This window comes from Erinaceus europaeus, chromosome 12 (genome assembly GCF_950295315.1).
Source record: "Erinaceus europaeus chromosome 12, mEriEur2.1, whole genome shotgun sequence".
In the NCBI taxonomy this organism is placed as follows: Eukaryota; Metazoa; Chordata; class Mammalia; order Eulipotyphla; family Erinaceidae; genus Erinaceus; species Erinaceus europaeus.
This window is the reverse complement of record NC_080173.1, coordinates 73,803,705-73,823,116: the sequence shown is the minus strand read 5'-3', so window position 1 is coordinate 73,823,116 and position 19,412 is coordinate 73,803,705. Positions and strand designations below refer to the sequence as shown.

General features: G+C 43.8%; 2 protein-coding genes and 1 long non-coding RNA gene across 3 annotated transcripts in view; all 3 read right to left on the bottom strand.

The window, feature by feature from the left end:
- The window catches only part of LOC132542005 (uncharacterized), a 58,953-nt gene that overhangs the window by 12,831 nt on the left and 26,710 nt on the right, over nucleotides 1-19,412 (bottom strand). The window lies entirely within an intron of this gene.
- CRLF3 (cytokine receptor like factor 3) overlaps nucleotides 1-19,412 on the bottom strand; it is a 46,391-nt gene that overhangs the window by 12,831 nt on the left and 14,148 nt on the right. Inside the window, exons 2-4 of the mRNA XM_007530815.3 lie at nucleotides 12,470-12,677; nucleotides 5,757-5,844; nucleotides 3,977-4,154 (exon numbers count right to left, since the gene is read on the bottom strand). Coding sequence (XP_007530877.1) covers nucleotides 3,977-4,154; nucleotides 5,757-5,844; nucleotides 12,470-12,677 — 474 coding nt within the window. The remainder of the gene's footprint in view (nucleotides 1-3,976; nucleotides 4,155-5,756; nucleotides 5,845-12,469; nucleotides 12,678-19,412) is intronic.
- LOC132542004 (cytochrome c oxidase subunit 7A2, mitochondrial) lies at nucleotides 17,409-17,871 on the bottom strand. Its single transcript, XM_060203985.1, has one exon. The coding sequence runs from the start codon at nucleotides 17,797-17,799 to the stop codon at nucleotides 17,548-17,550; it is 252 nt and encodes an 83-aa protein (XP_060059968.1). The 5' UTR covers nucleotides 17,800-17,871; the 3' UTR covers nucleotides 17,409-17,547.

The window sequence follows — 19,412 nt, the reverse complement described above, 5'->3', positions numbered from 1 at the left end:
CATAGTACGAAGTGCAAGGACCTGTGCAAGGACCCCAGTTCAAGCCCCAGCTCCCCACCTGCAAGAGGGGGTGGAAACAGTGAAACAGGTCTGCAGGTATTTATCTTTCTCCCTTTCTGTCACCCCCACCCTTCTCAATTTTTCTCTAGCCTAGTGAAAGAAAGAAAAAATTGGAAAAACTGGCCACAAGGAGCAATGGATTTGTAGTGCTGGCACTGAGCCCCAGTGACTGGAGGCAAAAAAAAAAGGGGTGGTCGGGCAGTAGCACAGAGGGTTAAGCACACGTGGCGTAAAGTGCAAGGACCGGCTTAAGGATCCAGTTTTAAGCCACCAGCTCCCCACCTGCAGGGGGTTTGCTTCACAGGTGGTGAAGCAGGTCTGCAGGTGTCTATATTTTTCTCCCCCTTTGTCTTCCCCTCCTCTCTCCATTTCTCTCTATCCTATCCAACAACAATAACATCAATAACAACAACAATTTCTACAACAATAAAAAAGGGCAACAAAAGGGAAACTAAATAAATATTAAAATTTTATTTTAAAAAAATGATTAATGAACCAAATTTGTAATGTGCAAAATGTAATCTTGGATTGCAGAAAAAGTCGTAACACATTTCTGCACAGAAAAGCATAGGAAAATGCATCATGACTTTTGTGAAAACCCAGTAAAACCATAACGAATATTTGTCAACTATAGCCAAGACTCCATGAGTCACTTGGGTATGGTTTCTACCTAAAATATGGCAATTCATATATGTAGTATGATTTTCCACACAAAATTCTTGGCATTGCTGAGATCACATGAGTGATGCCTCAAAAGTTCAGGCCCTGGGAGTTAGGTGGTGGCGCAGCGGGTTAAGTGCATGTGGCTGTGGCGCAAAGCGCAAGGACCAGCGCAAGGATCCCGGTTCGAGCCCCCAGCTCCCCACCTGCAGGGGAGTCGCTTCACAGGCAGTGAAGCAGATCTGCAGGTGTCTGTCTTTCTCTCCCCCTCTCTGTCTTCCTCTCCTCTCTCCATTTCTTTTTTTTTTTAATTTTTTTTTAATTAATTTTATTTTTGAGAGATGAAGAGAGGAGAGAGAGAGAAACACCAGAGCACTGCTCAGCTCAGGCTTATGGTGGTGCGGGGGATTGAACCTGGGACTTAGGAGCCTCAGGCATGAGAGTCTGTTTGCATAACCATTATGCTGTCTCCCCCACCCTCTTCTCTCCATTTCTCTCTATCCTATCCAACAACATTCATAACAAGTATAATAATAACTACAACAATAATAAAAAACAACAAGGACAACAAAAGGGAAAATAAATAAATATTTAAAAAAAAAAAAAAGTTCAGGCCCTTATACCACATGGAAACACCATGGATAGCACCAGAAGAAACTCCATAGCTGTTGGAGCAGTGTTGTGGCATCTCTCCTTCTCTCTTTGTCTGTCTGTCTCTGTCTCTCACTACTTACTTATCAGAAATAAAAAGAATGAGCCACTCGAGTAGATAGCATAATGGTTATGCAAACAGACTCTCATGCCTGAGGCTCCATAGTCCCAGATTCAAGCCAGAGCTAATAAGCAGTGCTCTGGTAATTAATAAATAAATAAATACATAAGGAGAAAGAAAGAAAGAAAGAAAGAAAGAAAGAAAGAAAGAAAGAAAGAAAGGAAGGAAAGGAGGGAGTCGGGCGGTAGCGCAGCGGGTTAAGCGCAGGTGGCGCTAAGCACAAGGACCAGCGGAAGGATCCTGGTTCGATCCCCCGGCTCCCCACCTGCCGGGGAGTCACTTCACAGGTGGTGAAGCAGGTCTGCAGGTGTCTGTCTTTCCCCCTCTCTGTCTTCCCCTCCTCTCTCCATTTCTCTCTGTCCTATCCAACAACAATGACATCAATAATAACTACAACAAGGGCAACTAAAGAAAGAAAGAAAGAAAGAAAGAAAGAAAGAAAGAAAGAAAGAAAGAAAGGAAGGAAAGGAAAGGAAATGAGGCAGCAAGGGGGTAGATTAGTGGTTAAACCACTGAACTTGGAAATATGAGGTCCTGAGTTTGACCCTCTGCAGTGCCAGAGTGATGCTCTGGTGTTCTCTCTCTCCTCTACTCTATAATAAAAACATTTTCTTTATTTCAGCCAGAGCACCGCTCACCTCTGGCTTACAGTGGAGCAGAGGGATTGACCCTGGGACCTCAGATTCTCAGGCATGAATCTCCATGCCCCCATAAATATATTATGAAAAATTCACTTTTTAAAAAGAAAGAATGAAAAAAATCTTCCCAGGAGCAGAACAACAATCAAAATAAATTAATAAATAAGGTTAATATTGGTGTACTGCACCACAGTAAAAGACTCTGGGGTGGGGGGTGGACACTTAGATCCTAAAACATGATGGCAGAGGACCTAGTGAGGGTTGAATTGTTATGTGGAAAACTGGGAAATGTTACACATATAAAAACTACTGTATTGGGGGAGTCGGGCTGTAGCGCAGCGGGTTAAGCGCAGGTGGCGCTAAGCACAAGGACCTGCATAAGGATCCTGGTTCAAGCCCTGGATCCCGACCTGCAGGGGTGTCGCTTCACAAGCGGTGAAACAGGTCTTGCAGGTGTCTATCTTTCTCTCCCTCTCTCTGTCTTCCCCCTCCCCTCTCCATTTCTCTCTGTCCTATCCGACAACAATAATAACTACAACAATAAAACAACAAGGGCAACAAAAGGGAATAAATAAATAAAAATAAAAATAAAAAAAAAACTACTGTATCGGGAGCCAGGTGGTAGCGCAGCAGGTTAAGCGCACATGCCGCAAAGCGCAAACACCAGCATAAGGATCCCCCGGCTCCCCACCTGTAGGGGAGTCACTTCTCAAGCAGTGAAGCAGGTCTGCAGGTGTCTGTCTTTCTCTCCTCCTCTCTGTCTTCCCCTCCTCTCTCGATTTCTCTCTGTCCTGTCCAACAACCACAACAGTTATGACAACAATAACAACTACAACAAGCGCAACAAGGGCAACAAAATGGGAAAAATGTACTCCAGGAGCAGTGGATTCATAGTGCAGACACCGAGCCCCAGCGATAACCCTGGAGGCAAACAAACAAACAAAAAGCTACTGTATTTTACTGTCGACTGTAGACCAATCTTTTTTTAAATTATATTTATTTATTGGATAGACAGCCAGAAATCAAGAAGGAAGGGGGTGATAGAGAGGAGAGAGACAGAGAGACACCTGCAGCACTGCTTTACCATTTGCAAATCTTTCCCCCTGCAGGTGGGGACTGGGGGCTCAAACCTGGGTCTTGCGCATTATAATACGTGCGCTCAACCAGGTGCGCCACCACCTAGCCCCTAATATATCAATCTTGATCTGAGAGAGATAGTAAAATCCTAACACCGCACCACTATTCATGGTGATCCCACTGTGTCCAGGTTAAGTGCGTGCTTTGCCAGCCGAGAGATCTCTCAGTCTCATGGTACATGAAGTTAAAAATAGACCTTTAACAGTGCTTGGGAAGCTTACCTTGTATGAGTGCACATGGAACCATGTGTGAGGACCTGAATTTGAGCCGCTAGCCACCACATGGGAGAACCTGCAGCAGGGAAGCTTTCTAATGGTGGTGTCAGTCTCTCCTTACCTCTCAACTTCTATAGGGAGTGGGGAGTAGGGGCGGAAAGGCTACCAGCAACCATGGAGTTCTGCAGGCACCAAGCCTCAGCAATAACTCTGGTGGCAAAAAGGGGAAGAAAACAGTGGCCCTGGAGGAGGTGGTACAATGGGTAAAGCATCTGACCTGTAAGCACAAGTTTCCATATTCCAATCCCCAGCATTGCATGTGCCAGAGTGATGCTTGTTCGGTTCCCTAAGACATTATTTTGATTGCAGAGCAATAAAGATTTTTGTTTATGAAGAAAAGAAAATATATAGAGATAGTTAAAAAAAAAAAGTTAAAGGCCCCAAATCTAAAATCCCTAATACTGACGGCACTTTCACTATTCTGAATTACATACCTTACACCATCGTACTATGATGCCTCCAGGCTTCTCTATTAGCTCTTCTATTTGTACTGGTGGGCGAGATGCTACTGTTCCGTGATTAAAAATGTGGTCTTTCACTATGTTAAGAATTGAGTCATCCAACTGAGCCGATAAGCAAGGCACATCAACCAGTAAAGGCACTTCTGGTAAGCTAAGGAAACAAAGCTTGTGCATTTATGAGGCTTTAACTGAGAGTTAAAAATATGAGGAATATATTACATCAGTCCCATACAATAAGGATGTTTAAGAATTAAGCGATTAAGTAATACTAATGGCAATGGGGGCTTTACAAAATGATTCATAAGATTCTCTTTCCCGGGAGTCAGGCGGTAGCACAGCGGGTTAAGCGCATGTGGCACGAAGCACAAGGACTGACGTAAGGATCCTGGTTCGAGCCCCCAGCTCGCACCTGCAGGGGAGTCGCTTCACAGGCGGTGAAGCAGGTCTCCAGGTGTCTATCTTTCTCTCCCCCTCTCTGTCTTCCCCTCCTCTCTCCATTCCTCTCTGTCCTACCCAACAACAACATCAGTAACAACAACAGTAATAACTACTACAACAAGGGCAGCAAAAGGGAAAATAAATAAATAAATATTTTTTTAAAATTAAAAAAAAGATTCTCTCCAAATAAATATGAGCAAAAATAAAAGAGAACTGGTAAGATCACAACTGGGAAGTTTATACCAAAAAATATGGCATACTGAAAGATGTTTCAATGCAATGTTCAAAAATTTGACAATTCTCTTACACATTAGCAGTGCAAAAAGTGGGGCCTGACAGTAGCGTACCAGGTCAAGTGCACATACTCCAAAACACAAGGACCGGCAAAAGGATCCGGGTTGGAGCCCCTGGTTCCCCAACTGCAGGAGGGTCGCTTCACAAGTGATAAAGCAGGTCTGCGGGTGGCTGTCTACCTCTCCCTCACTCTATCATCCCCTCGTCTCTCAATTTCTGTCCTATCCAACAACAATGCCAAAAGAAAAAAACAAATGGAAATATGGCCTCCACGAGCAGTGAATTCGTAGTGCAGGCACCATGCCCCACAATAATCCTGGAGGCAAAAATTAAATTAAATTAAAATTAAAATTTAAAAAAAGGAAGTGGAAAAGCCTTCAGTTACCAAGGATTATAATCAACTACTTCCTATGGGTAATACTTGTAATGGGCAGTTAAGCCTTGAAAAGAAATGATCTCCTTTAATCACAATCTATAAGGAGGTGGTCAGACAACTGAAAATGCTTAAAAGGTGCAGGGGTGGATAGCATAATGGTTCTGCAAAGAGATTCTCATGCCTGAGGCCCTAAAGTCCCAGGTTTAATTCCCCTGCATCACCATAAGCCAGAGCTGAGCAGTGCTCTTGTAAAAAAAAAAAGAAAAAGGGGGGGGGTACATTGGGCAGTAGTGCAGTGAGTTAAGTGCATATGGCACAAAGTGTAAGGACCAACGTAAGAATCCCGGTTCAAGGCCCCAGCTCCCCACCAGCAGGGGAGGCGCTTCACAGGCAGTGAAGCAGGTCTGCAGGTGTCTTTCTCTCCCCCCCCCTTCCCCTCCTCTCTCCATTTCTCTCTGTCCTATCCAACAAGGAACAACATCAACAGCAACAACAGTAATAACCACAGCAGGGCTACAACAAGGGCAACAAAAGGGGGGAAAAAAATGGCATCCAGGAGCAGTGGATTCATGGTGCAGGCACCAAGAACCAGCAATAACCCTGGAGGCAAGAAAAAAAAAGTCCAAAAGGCATTAACATTTTTACCTGTCCAACTGAATATGAGAGGCCTTTTTGGTAAAGTTCCACAGTTTTTCATTTTGTTCTCCTACACCACCAAGAATGGCAACCTCACCTACAATAAAAAATAACACAACTATCAAACAGTGAAAAAATGGTTACATCAGAAAGTAATCTATACAACCCATGGATAGTTGAGTCTCTGGTTTTCTTGCAAATATATATAATTTTTAATGTTTTTTAAATTTATTTTTAAATTATTTTTTAACCAGAGCACTGTTCAGCTCTGGCTTATGGTAGTGCGGGAGATTGAACCTGGGACTTTGGAGTTTCAGGCATGAAAGTCTGTCTGCATAACCATTATGCTATCTACCTTCCACCCACAAATATATTTTTTCCTGTTGCCACTAGGGTTTTCACTGGGACTGTATCTGCATGATGAATCCATCATTCTTTTTTTTTTTTTGTCTCCAGTGTTACTGCTGGAGCTCAAATCCTCTTCTGGAGGCCATTTTTTCCATTTTTGTTGTTGCTGTTATTGTTGGATAAGACAGGAAGAAGTCGAGAGAGGAGGGGAAGACAGGGGAGAGAAAGATAGACACCTGCAGACCTGCTTCACCACTTGTGAAGCGACTCTCCAGCAGGTGGGGAGCCGGGGGCTGGAACCAGGATCCTTACAGCGGTCCTTGTGTTTTGCGCCATGTGTGCTTAACCCGCTGTGCTACTGCCTGCCCCCAAATCCACCATTCTTATTGGCCGGCCTGCCTGCCTTTCTTCCTTCCTTCCTTCCTTCCTTTCTTTCTCTTTCTTTTTCCATTTTATTTGCTACGGCAGAGAGAAATTCAGAAGGAACAGATACCTGCAACCCTGCTTCATCACTTATGAAGCTTCCCCCCTTGCAGGTGGCGACCAGGGGCTGAATCCATGATAACATCTGTGCTCAATTACTTGCATCACTGCCTGGCTTTTTTTTTTTTTTAATGACATAAACAGAAAGGGAGGGGAGTCGGGCGGTAGGGCAGTGGGTTAAGCACAGGTGGCGCAAAGTGCAAGGACCGGCATAAGGATCCCGGTTCCAGCCCCCAGCTCCCCACCTGAAGGAGAGTCTCTTCACAGGCGGTGAAGCAGGTCTGCAGGTGTCTCTCTTACTCTCCCCCTCTGTCTTCCCCTCCTCTCTCCATTTCTCTCTGTCCTATCCAACAATGACGACATCAATAACAATAATAATAACTACAACAACAAAAAAAAGAAAAGGGCAACAAAAGGGGAAAGAAAGAAAGAAGAGAGAGAGAGAAAGAAAGAGAAAGGGAGAAAGAAAAAGGAAGGAAGGAAGGAAGGAAGGAAGGAAGGAAGGAAGGAAGGAAGGAAGGAAGGAGCCAGGCAGGAGCACACCAGGTTAAGGGTATATGCTACCAGATGTGCCACCTCTCATCCCCACAAGCAATTAACTGATGCCAAGTAAAATTTACAAAATGTAGAAACTATTTTAGAAGTGACTTTCAAAGGTTAACACCAAGACTGGCTCAGTGGTAGAGTGCAGGACTTGCAAGCATGAGGCCTTGAGTCCCATCCCCTCCCATGTGGCAGAATGATGTCTGATTCTCTTTCACACTCTTTTCTTTAATATTTTATGAGCAGTGTTCAGCTCTAGCTTATGATGGTGCTGGGGATTTAACCTGAGACCTCAGAGATTTAAGTATAAAAGTCTTACATAGGGGCTGGGTTGTGGCGCACATGTTACAATGCTCAAGGATCCAAGCCCCCGGTCCCCACCTGTAGAAGGAAAGTTTTGTGAGTGGTGAAGCAGAATGAAAACAGAGTCATAATGAATACTGCAGGTCTCTTTCTGTCTCTCTCCCTATCACCCCCTTCCCTCTAGATTTCTGGCTGTCTCTATCCAATAAATAAATAAAAACAATTTAAAATTTTTTAAAAAGCTCTTACATAACCATTATGCTGTCTCCCCAGTTCGCACACCCACTCGTTAACAAATAAGTACATTTTTTTTTAATATTTATTTTCCCTTTTGTTGCCTTTTTTTTTTTTTTTTAGCTTTTTAGCTTTTTTTTTCTTTTCTTTCTTTATTTCCCCTTTTGTTGCCCTTGTTTAATCATTATTGTTATTGGTGTCATTGCTGTTGGATAGGACAGAGAGAAATGGAGAGAGGAGGGGAAGACAGAGAGGGGGAGAAAGACACCTGCAGTCCTGCTTCACCACCTGTGAAGCAACTCCCCTGCAGTTGGGGAGCCGGGGGCTCTAACCGGGATCCTTAAGTCGGTCCTTGTGCTTTGCACCACCTGCACTTAACCTGCTGTGCTACGCCCGACTCCCGCCCTTGTTTTTATTGTTGTTGTAATTATTATTGTTATTAATGTCATTGTTGTTGGCTAGGACAGAGAGAAACAGAGAGAGGAGGGGAAGATAGAGAGGGGGAGAGAAAGAGAGACAGACACCTGCAGACCTGCTTCACCTCCTGTGAAGTGACTCCCCTGCAAGTGGGGAGCTGGGGGCTGGAACCGGGATTCTTACATCTGTCCTTGTGCTTTGCGCCACATGCGCTTAGCCCACTGTGCTACCGCCTGACTCCCAAATTTTTTTATTTTTAAATAAGTTAATGGCTCAGGAGGTAGCTTAATTAAAAAAAAAAAAAACCTAAAAACATATGTAAAAGGAAAAGATTTGTACGATCTGAAGAGAAACCAGAGCATGTAAAAAACATATGTAAAAGAGGCAGGAATGAAAGATTCTGCGCTATACAATGAAGTCTAACTTGTCATCAATTTAAACCTATTTTATTTTATTATTAGAGACTGAGAGAAATTGAAGGGGAGGGGGAGACAGAGAGACACCTGCACAGGTGTGATCTGTGCACTTAACCAGGTGCACCACCACCGCCTACACCCTGTCACCATTTTAGGCAAGCAGAGAGCCAAGGACATTTTGAATCTCTCCTACAGAAACTTTAGCAATTCCAGTAAGAATCAGCACACATTTCACCTCACTTTATTAGTCTTTTACTAAATCATGGCTCAGCTCAGGCATGAGAGTTGTTTTGCGTAACCATTATGCTGTCTTCCTAGCCCACTAATACTGTCTTGACATGAGCAATATGGTAAAAGGCCTCATAATGCCAAAATTTTTTTCCTTAATGTATATATTATATTACATTTGAAATTATCCAATATAATAAAAGGAAATGCTACGTAAGGAAATTAAAAAAAAACTTTCATGTCCTTTCATATTCCTGAAGAATACCACCAGAATTTTTCCCCTCTGTGTGAGCTCTGGAGTTATACAAGTATTTTGAGATCATATTATCTTCTATCCCAACAAAAAGAAAACAGAGTCATACTGAATACTCCCTTAAAATTCCATAAACATGCTTTTACCCCTCAGAAGGGAATTATTAAATTTTAACTATTACAGAAGTCAAGTTGGTCAGATGTTACAACAAACATTGTACATGCCTCAAAGTATTTATTTCCTTAAGAAAAACATTTCTCAGTCCTCAAGATTATGTGTGTATACTCCTGACCTATGTTGAACTGCTTCTCAGTTTGTTTCCAAATACTAAGCCTCCAGGGAAAGACATTCCGTAGTCCTGCTAAACAGAATTTTCTCAAAGACACTATTATAGTCAGAAGCAAATAAACACTTCTCACTGATAATATGACAAACATGTAATTAGCATGCAAAGAGAACATATTCTAAGTGAGACAAAAAAGAGAATTAATTCCCAGTTGGAGTGACAGACTTATGAGTCATGCATAGTTTGTTCCCCTCACAGAAAAAAAGGATGGTTTTCAGTCTCCTTTCCTGGTTTGTTTTTTTTCCCCAACTGTCCTTTATTCCACTTCTTTATGAATTATTTGCTTTAGACTCTCATGCCTGAGGCTTCAAAGTCCCCTGCACCACAATAAATCAAAACTAAGCAGTGCACTGGTTTAAAAGGGGGGGGGGCAGGTGGTGATGCACCTGGTTGAGCGCATGTATTACAATGCGCAAGGACCTGGGTTCGAGCCCCTGGTTCCCACCTGCAGGGGGAAAGCTTCATGAGTGGTGAAGCAGGGCTGCAGGTGTCTGTCTCTCTCCCTCTCTATCACCCCCTTCCCTCTTGATTTCTGGCTGTCTCTCTCCAATAAAGATAATTTTTAAAAGTATTATATACTGAGAGATCAGAATATTGCTCAGCTCTGGCATATGGGGGTGTAATGGACTGAACTCGGGACCTTTGGGTCTCAGACATGTAAGTCTGGTACAGTACTATTGAATGAGTCTCCCCAGCTTATGAATTAATTAATATATTTTTGCTGCCAGGGCTTTTGCTGGGACTTCAAGTCCACATACTTTCACTACTCCTGATAAACTCTTCTTTAAAAAAAAGTTATTTTTTATTTATTATTAGATAGACAGAAATTGAGAGGGGATGGGGATATAGAGAGGGAGAGACAGAGACATCTACAGCCCTGCTTCAACACTCATGAAGCTTTCCCCTTGCAGACGGAGACCAGGGGCTTGAACCCAGGTCCTTGCACACTGTAGTATGCACACTTAACCAGGTACACTACTACCTGGCCCGTGAACTTTTTTTTTTTTAGTAATTAAATAAAATATTTATTTATTATGATTAGATAGAGACTAAGAAATGGAAAGGGAAGCGGGAGAGCGAGAGGAAGCAAGACACCTGGAGCACTACTTCACTGCTTGTGAAGCTTTCCCCTTGCAGGTGGGGACTGGGGGCTTGAGCCCAGGTCCTTGAGTAGTACAACATGTGCGCTCAACCACTGCCCAGACCCACACTCTTTATTTTATAATTTGCTTTTGGTGGACTCTTCTTTTGTATAATGCTCCCATGCGGTGACTAGCAGGTTCAAATCCAGGTCTTCACACATGATTATGTGTGTACTGTACTGGGTAGGCTATTTCCTGGCTTCCTTTTTTTTTTTTTTTTTTGACTTTTTAAATTTATTAATGAGAAAGATAGGAGAGAGAAAAGCAGACATCACTGGTACATGTGCTGCTGGGGACTGAACTCAGGCCCTCATGCTTGAGAGTCTAGTGCCTTTGCCACTGCGCCACCTCCCGGATCATTATTTTCTTTATTTTTATTGATTTAATTATGATCGACTATTTTATTTTTAAAAGTCTTTATCGAAGAAATATTGGTTTGGTTTATAACATTACACTGACTTTGAGTGTCTATCATTGCAAATTAGCACTTGGATAGTTTGCTACTTTGCACCATGTGAGCAAGCGGGGCCCCTACCACATTGAAAGAAGCTTTAGTTCTGTGATGTCTCTCTCTTTCTCTCTGCTGCTGCTTTCTACCTTAAATTTTTTGTTATGGGGGGTCTGGGTGGCAGCACACTGGGTATAAGCTCACATAATGCAAAGCACAAGGACTGGTGCAAGGATCCCGGTTCAAGGCCCTAGCTCCCTATCTGCAGGGGAGTCGCTTCGTAAGCGGTGAAGCAGGTCTGCAGGTGTCTATCCTTTTCTCTCCCTCTCGGTCTTCCCCTCCTCTTTCAATTTCTCTCTCTCTCTTTTTTTTTTTTATTATCTATATTTATTTATTGGATAGAGATAGAAATCTAGAGTGAAAGAAAAGGAGAGAGACAGGGAGACACTTGCAGCCTTGCTTTACCACTTGCAAAGCCTTCCCACTGCAGGTGGGGACTGGGGGCTCGAACCCAGGTCCTTGTACATTGTAACATGTGCCACCAACCGGCCCCCTCTCTCAATTTCTCTATGTCCTATCCAACAACAATGATAACAGCAACAACAACGATGGGGAAAAAAAAAAAAAAAGCCTCCAGAGCAGTGGATTCGTAGTGCAGGCACAGAGACCCTGGAAGCAAAAAAAAAAAAAAAGTTACTGTTGTTAACAGTATATGAGAATCTATTAGAACCATTTGAGAAGGAGTGAGGCGGTAGCACAGCAGGTTAAGCGCAGGTGTCACAAAGCGAAAGGACCGGCGTAAGGATCCTAGTTTGAGCCCCAGCTCCCCATCTGCATGGGAGTCGCTTCACAAATGGTGAAGCAGGCCTGCAGGTGTCTTTCTCTCCTGCTCTGTCTTCCCCTCCCCTCTCCATTTCTCTCTGTCCTATCCAACAATGACATCAACAACAATAAAAAAACAACAAGGGCAACAAAAGGGAGAATAAATAAATAGAACCATTTGAGAAAAGGCCAATCATTCCTTGTTTGTAAATTATTATAAGTAACGATTGTATTTACTCTGAGATATTTCACTGCATGTATTTTATCCCACAGTTACAAACTGCCCCAAGGTAGGAACATCCTAAGCACAGGTCCTAATAAATCAGTAAAGTAGGGGGTCAGGCAGTAGTGCAGCGGGTTAAGTGCACATGGCGCAAAGTGCAAGGACCGGCATAATGATCCTGGGTCGAGCCCCCGGCTCCCCACCTGCAGGGAGGGGTCGCTCACAGATGGTGAAGCAGGTCTGCAGGTGTTTACCTTTCTCCCCCCACCTCTGCCTTCCCCTCCTCTCTCCATTTCTCTCTGTCCTGTCCAACAACAACATCAATAACAACAATAATAACCACAATGATAAAACAACAAGAGGGAAAAAAAATAGCCTCCAGGAGCAGTGGATTCATGGTGCAGGCATTAAGCCCTGGAGAAAAGAAAAAACAAAAAAAAAGAAAAAGAAAAAGAAATAAATCAGTAAAGTACCAAAATGAAAGTGCTACATTTTAATGGTCCCCTGGACTCCCACCTTCTTGGACTAAGTCCTCTGCAGTGGTAACTCCATGCTCTATGAGTTTCTGGCAGTCATCTAGCGGTTTAATGGTGTCCTGTTCAATGGTGTCCACCTCTTGCAAAAGTGTCACCAACCGTTCATCGAGAAGTTTCCCAAGGGTTCCCTTTAAATCATTAAAATGTTGTTTGAGGACTTCTCTTGTCTGTGATGCACTCTCTTTGATCTGAAAAGAGATTTTAAAAGTTCAGAATCAGAATTTCTAGAAAAGGTAGTCACAGCGCAATCTCCAGGCATTACACAATCATCACCTCACACTCACTGATAAACTGATATTCAGTTGCACCAACTTGCAAAACTGTAACAACAACAACAAAAAGCCCTTCAGCTGAGACAAAAAGGGAAAAAAAAAAAAGTCCCATAATGACCTTGGGTCCATACTCCCTGAGGGATAAAGAATCGGAAAGCTATCAGGGGAGGGGATGGGATAAGGTGGTGGAAATTGTGTGGAGTTGTACCCCTCTTATCTTATGGTCAGTGTTTCCTTTATATAAATAAAAATTAAAAAATAAAAATAAAGTGGGGACTGGGTTGGGGGCCTGGGTGTGGCACGCTGGATTGAGTGCACAAGTTACACTGCATTAGCCGAGCTTAGCCTGCAGGCAGGAAAGCTTCATAAGTGTTGAAACAGTGCTGCGGGTATGTATGTGTGTGTCTCTCACTCTCACCCCTCTCAACTCCTATCTCTATCCAAAATAAATAAAATATATTTTAAAAACAAAAAGATGCTTCTGGGAAGCTATGTATATGGCTCAGCAGATGAGAGTGCAGGACTTGCATGTGTGAAGTCCGACATTCAAACTCCTGCACTACAGATACCAGAGTGGTGCTCTGGCCTCTCACTCTCCATACTTCTCATGACATAGGCTCCTAGGGACATTCCTAACATAGATTTTTCTAGCTTCCTCCTACCCTAAGATCTCTACTTTCATCTGCTCTACTCCTACTTTATGGCTCCTGTTTATTAAACCTTTTGTCCTGCTTTCCATCTTACTGCATTTCAGCCACCAAGTTGCAGTCGCTACTATGATTTCATCCTGTCTTCCCTGTGCAGACGACCTCACCAGTGCTTCCTGGAACCTCACGTCTCCAGACCCCTGCCCCACTAGGGAAAGATAGAGACAGGCTGGGGATATGGATCCATCTGTCAATGTTCAAGTCCAGTGGAGAAGCAATTACAGAAGCCAGGCCTTCCACTTTCTGCACTCCATAAAGAATGTTGGTCATATTCCTAGAGGGATAAAGAATAGGGAAGCTACCAGTGGAGGGTTTGGGACACAGAACTCTGGTGATGGTAACTGTATGGAATTACACTCCTATTACAACTATACCTCTTACAATCTTGTAAATAAATATTAAATTGTGAATAGAAAAATAAAACATTAATAAATAATTCATTTAGTTTAATGAGAACAAGAGAGGGGAAGAGAGAAACAGAGCACCATTCTCTCTTTCCCTCTTTAGCTCCTCTTCCTCACTCTGACCTATCATATAAATATTTAAAAAAAAAAAAAAAAAGGAACAGGAGACTGGCTGGTAAGACAGCTCACCTGGGAAGGTACCAGCTTTACCATATGCACAACCAAGGTTCCAGTTTAGTTTTCACCACATTGGGAGAAGCTTCAGTGCTGTTACCTTTCCCTCTTTCCCTCTCTCCCTCTGTCTATCTGAACAATTCAGCCCAGAGCAGTGAAACCCTGGTGATTACATAAAATAAAAAGCACAATTTAGGGTCCCACCCAGTACTGAATCAGAACTTGGATTTTTAGCAAGATGATTCACACAGGTGATTCACACAGACTTTATAGGTAGCAGAACAAAGAAGGACAACTGAACACTCCCATCAGGCAAGAGGAAATTCTACACTTTAGCACTATAGCACTTTACCACCGAGGGGTTGTCTCACTCTAACGGATACGGCACACAGGAAATGCACTGGTTAGGTAAAGTCAATTTCCTCTTTAGAAAGAATTCAGAAGCTCCTTTAGCTGTTACAGAGCCTACGTTTTGTTTTTGTTTCAGAACCTCAGAGAAAAAAAGGAAGTATGTTAGATCAGAGTGGAGAGAGTAAAGAATAAACCCACTTCCAAGCCCCTCTTCTGATCGGTCACGGAGTATTTAGCTCATCTGGCTTGTAGAGTCCCAGCAATTACTGTCTGTTTATTATAAATGAGGGGGCTTCGTAGTGCTCAGTATCACACACCACTCAACACTCTCCCAGGGCCAATGTTTTCATTCTTCTAATTTTACAGGGAGAGAAGAGAGAAAGAAAGAAGAAGAGACACCTCAGCATTGCACCACCATCCACAGAGCTCCCCCTGCACCTCCCAGAGTGCCTGCATGGGGTGCAGACTGAGACTCAAACATGGAGTCTGGTAAGCCATGTGCCTCACGGGATAAGCAATCTCCAGGACCACAACTGCTGATTTAAACTTTTTTTTTTGCTTTTGCTTCCAGTTTCTGGGGCTCAGTGCAGGCACTATGAATCCACTGCTCTCAGGGGGCCTTTCCCTGCCCCCCCCCCCAATTATTAGATAGGACAGAGAAATTGAGAGAGGATGGGGAGATAGAGAAGAGAGAAAGAGAGACACCTGCAGACCTGCTTCACCACTTGTGAAGCAGACTCCCTGTAGGTGGGAAGCTGGGGCTCAAACCTGGGGCCCTGAGCTTGGTGATATGTGTGCTTAACCACTGGCTTACGGTGGTGTGTGGTGTGGGGACTGAACTTAGGAGTCTCAGGCTTTAGAGTTCATTTGTATATCTACCTTCCACCCCCATTTTTCCATTTTTGTTGTTGCTGTTTTATTGTTGTTGTTGCTGCTTCTGTCGCTGATGGATAAGACAGAGAGAAATGGAGAGAAGATGGGAAGACCAAGGGGGAGAGAAAAATAGACACCTGCAAGCCTGCTTCACCACTTGTGAAGCGACTCCCTGCTGGTCGGGAGCTGGAATCTCGAACCAGGATCCTTGCACTTAGCGTTATGTGTTCTTAACCTGGTGTGCTACCACCCAGACCCATAAAAAAGTTTTAATTAAAAATAATATGAAAACTGGGAGTCGGGCTGTAGCGCAGCGGGTTAAGCGCAGGTGGCGCTAAGCTCAAGGACCGGCGTCAGGATCCCGGTTTGAGCCCCCGGCTCCCCACCTGCAGGCAGGTCCCTTCACAGGCGGTGAAGCAGATCTGCAGGTGTCTGTCTTTCTCTCCCCCTCTCTGTCTTCCCCTCCTCTCTCCATTTCTCTCTGTCCTATCCCACAACAACAACATTAATAATAACTACAACAATAAAACAACAAGGGCAACAAAAGGGAATAAATAAAATAAAATAATTAAAAAAAATAATAATATGAAAACTTATTCTAAAATATTGGCTTCAGCCAACTGAGAAGGGACACAGTGGACAAAGCATCGGACCCACAAACATGATGAGGTCCCAAGTGCAATTTCCGGCATCGCATATGCCAAAGTAATGTTCTGGTCTTCTTCCTTATCTCATCAATAAATAAATATTTAAGAAAATACTGTCAGGGCTGGGTGGTGGCACACCTGGTTGAGCAACATATTATAGTGCTTGAGAACCCAGGTTTGAGCCCCCAGTCCCCACCTGAAGAGGGAAAGCTTTGCGAGTAGTGAAGCAGTACTGCAGGTGTCTCTGTCTCTCTCCCTCTCTATCACCTACTACCCTCTTGGTTTCTGGCTGTCTCTATCCAATAAATAAAGATAATTAAAAAGAAAGAAAGAGGAGGCCGGGCGGCAGCGCAGCAGGTTAAGTGCACGTGGCACAGGGCGCAGGGACTGGTCTAAGAATCCTGGTTGGAGCCCCTGGCTCCCCACCTGCAGGGGAGTCGCTTCATGGGCAGTGAAGCAAGTCAGCAGGTGTCTGTCTTTCTCTCCCCCTCTCTGTCTTCCCCTCCTCTCTCCATTTCTCTCTGTCCTATCCAACAACGAACATCAACAACAATAATAACCACAACAAGGGCAGCAAAGGGGAAAGAAAATGGCCACAGGAGCAATGGATTCATAGTGCAGGCACTGAGCCCCAGCGATAGCCCTAGAGGCAAAAAAAGAAAAAAAACCAGGGCTGGGAGGTGGCTCACCTGGTTGGCATACTCATTACCATGGTGAGGACTGAAGGATCTCGGTTCAAATCCTAGGCCACCACACTGTGGGGGGCTCATGAGCGCTGGCGGCGCTGTGGCACCTCTCCTTTTCTCGCTCTCTGCCACCAGCTTTCACTCTCTAGAGGAAAGAAAAAATGACTAACAGGAATGGTGGACACAGGTACTGAGCCTCAGTGACCACCCTGGTAGCATAAATAAACAAACAGTTAAGAAAAACCTACACAGAGGGGAACAGGCGGGAGTACAGCGAGTTAAACACACATGGCGCAAAGCGCAAGGACTGATGCAAAGATCCCAATTCAAGCTCCCGGCTCCCCACCTGCAGGGGGGTCGCTTTACAAGCGGTGAAGCAGGTCTGCAGGTGTCTGTCTTCCTCTCCCCTTCTCTGTCCCTCCTCCTCTCCTGATTTCTCTCTGTCCTATCCAACAACAGCAGCACAGCAATGGCACCAGTAACAAGGGCAACAACAAGGGCAACAAAATGGGAAAAATGGCCTCCAGGGGCAGTGGATTCACAGCGCAGGTACTGACCCCCAGCAATAATCCTGAAGAAGAAAAAAAAACACCTACACAGAATCCAATTAAAGGGTGGGGTGACCACACATGGGATGCACAGGTTTTCATGCTTGAAGCTCTGAGGTCCCAGGTTTAATTCCCAGCACCATTATAAGCCAGAGCTGAGAAGTACTTTGGTAAAAATAAAGAAATCATCCAATTTAAGATAGCTCCAGTTTCAAATGACAATAACTGGGGTATTTTAGAAAACTTAGTAATTGAAATTTTTTTTTTTTTTGCATTGTAAAGACTGCTTTATTGGTGGCAGTTAATACAAGTCAATAAATATTGATCCCCAAAGAACTTAGATTATCAGATTACTGGTCCATTGAACCAGCTGAACGCTGGGATGATGAAGTGAATTCAGTTTTGCTTCTTGGGAAATGAAGCCATAGCCAACAGGTATATGGCATATGCTGTTCCACCAACTGTAAGAAGCATGGTGGCTCTATACAGGAGGGCATCAGCTAGTCCCCCTTTCAGATGAACTGGAATGCCATTATCCTCCTGAAAGAGCTTTTGTTTCTCTGGCACTTTATTTTCAAACTGCCTGCGTGAAGCAGTGCTTATAGTCCTCTGGGTAATCTGACGAAGAGCCAGCAGATTCCGCAGCATCTTTGCTCAGCTACTGCCCGCCAACCGTGTCAACCGAACCCCGACAACGAAAGGCAGTAATTGAAATTTTTAAAGATTTATTTTTATTGGGCGGGGGGAGGACCAGAACTTCCCTCTGTCACATGTAATGCAGGGAATCAAACTCAGGGTCTTGTTTTTTGAAAGTTTTATCCCCTACAGAACTTCCCAGGTTGCTAGTTAGGTTATTTTTTCTTTTTCTTTCTTTTCTTTTCTTTTTTTTTTTTTAATACCAGAGCACTACTCAGCTCTGGCTTATGGTGGTGCGGGGGATTGAACCTGGGACTTCAGAACCTCAGCCATGACAGTCTCTTTGCATAAACATTACACTATCTACCCCCACCCTAGGTTATTTTCTTAAAGTTTATTTGAAAAGTTTCAAAAAGAAAATATTTACTGTGGTCCTGGAGGTGGCGCAATGGATAAAGCATGGGACTCTCAAGCATGAGGTCCTGAGTTCAATCCCCGGCAGCACATGTACCAGGTTGATGCCTGGTTCTTTCTCTCTCCTCCCATGTTTCTCATTAACAAATAAATAAAATCTTTAGGGAGTCGGGCTGTAGCGCAGCGGGTTAAGCGCAGGTGGCGCAAAGCACAAGGACCGGCATAAGGATCCCGGTTCGAACCCCGGCTCCCCACCTGCAGGGGAGTCGCTTCACAGGTGGTGAAGCAGGTCTGCAGGTGTCTGTCTTTCTCTCCCCCTCTCTGTCTTCCCCTCCTCTCTCCATTTCTCTCTGTCCTATCCAACAACAATAACATCAATAATAACTACAACAACAAAACAACAAGGGCAACAAAAGGAATAAATAAATAAATAAAATTTAAAAATATATATGGGCTGAGACTGTCACTAGCAAAGCAATTAGCTATGCACGACAGTAGAGTGAAACTTATCCTGTGCCAGGTAAAGACCTCTGCCGTAGGAGATCTGGAAACTTTTATTTGTTTGTTTGTTTTTTGCACTTTTAGAGATCCCAAGCCACCAGTGAGTACACTGCTCAGGTGGTACTCAAGCTGCAGGTGTCTTTCTTTCTCTCCCCTTCTGTCCCCCCCTCTTGATTTCTCTGTCCTATCCAACAACAACACAGTAATAGCATCAATAACAAGGGCAACAAAATGGGAAAAAGCTTAGGCTTTAGGTGGTGCCAGGGGTTGAACCTGAGACCTTGGAGCCACAGGTATGAAAATCAATCGCACATTCTGTAGTCCCCCAACTCAGGCAGCTTTTTACATTGTAACAAATAATCATATCATATGATGAGCATCACTTGATACTCTTATCATTTAATTTTTTTAATATTTATTTTCCCTTTTGTTGCCCTTGTTTTTTTTCTTTTTTTTGTATTGTTGCAGTTATTGTTGTTAATGTTGTCATCATTGTTGGATAGAAGAGAGAGATATTGAGAGAAGAGGGGAAGACAGAGGGGGGAGAGAAAGATAGACACCTACAGACCTGCTTCACCGCTTGTGAAGTGACTCCCCTGCAGGTAGGGAGCCAGGGGCTTGAACCTGGATCCTTAGGCGGGTACCAGCACCCTACGCCACGTGCGCTTAACCCGCTGTGCTGCCGTGCGACTCCCATAAAATATTTTTAA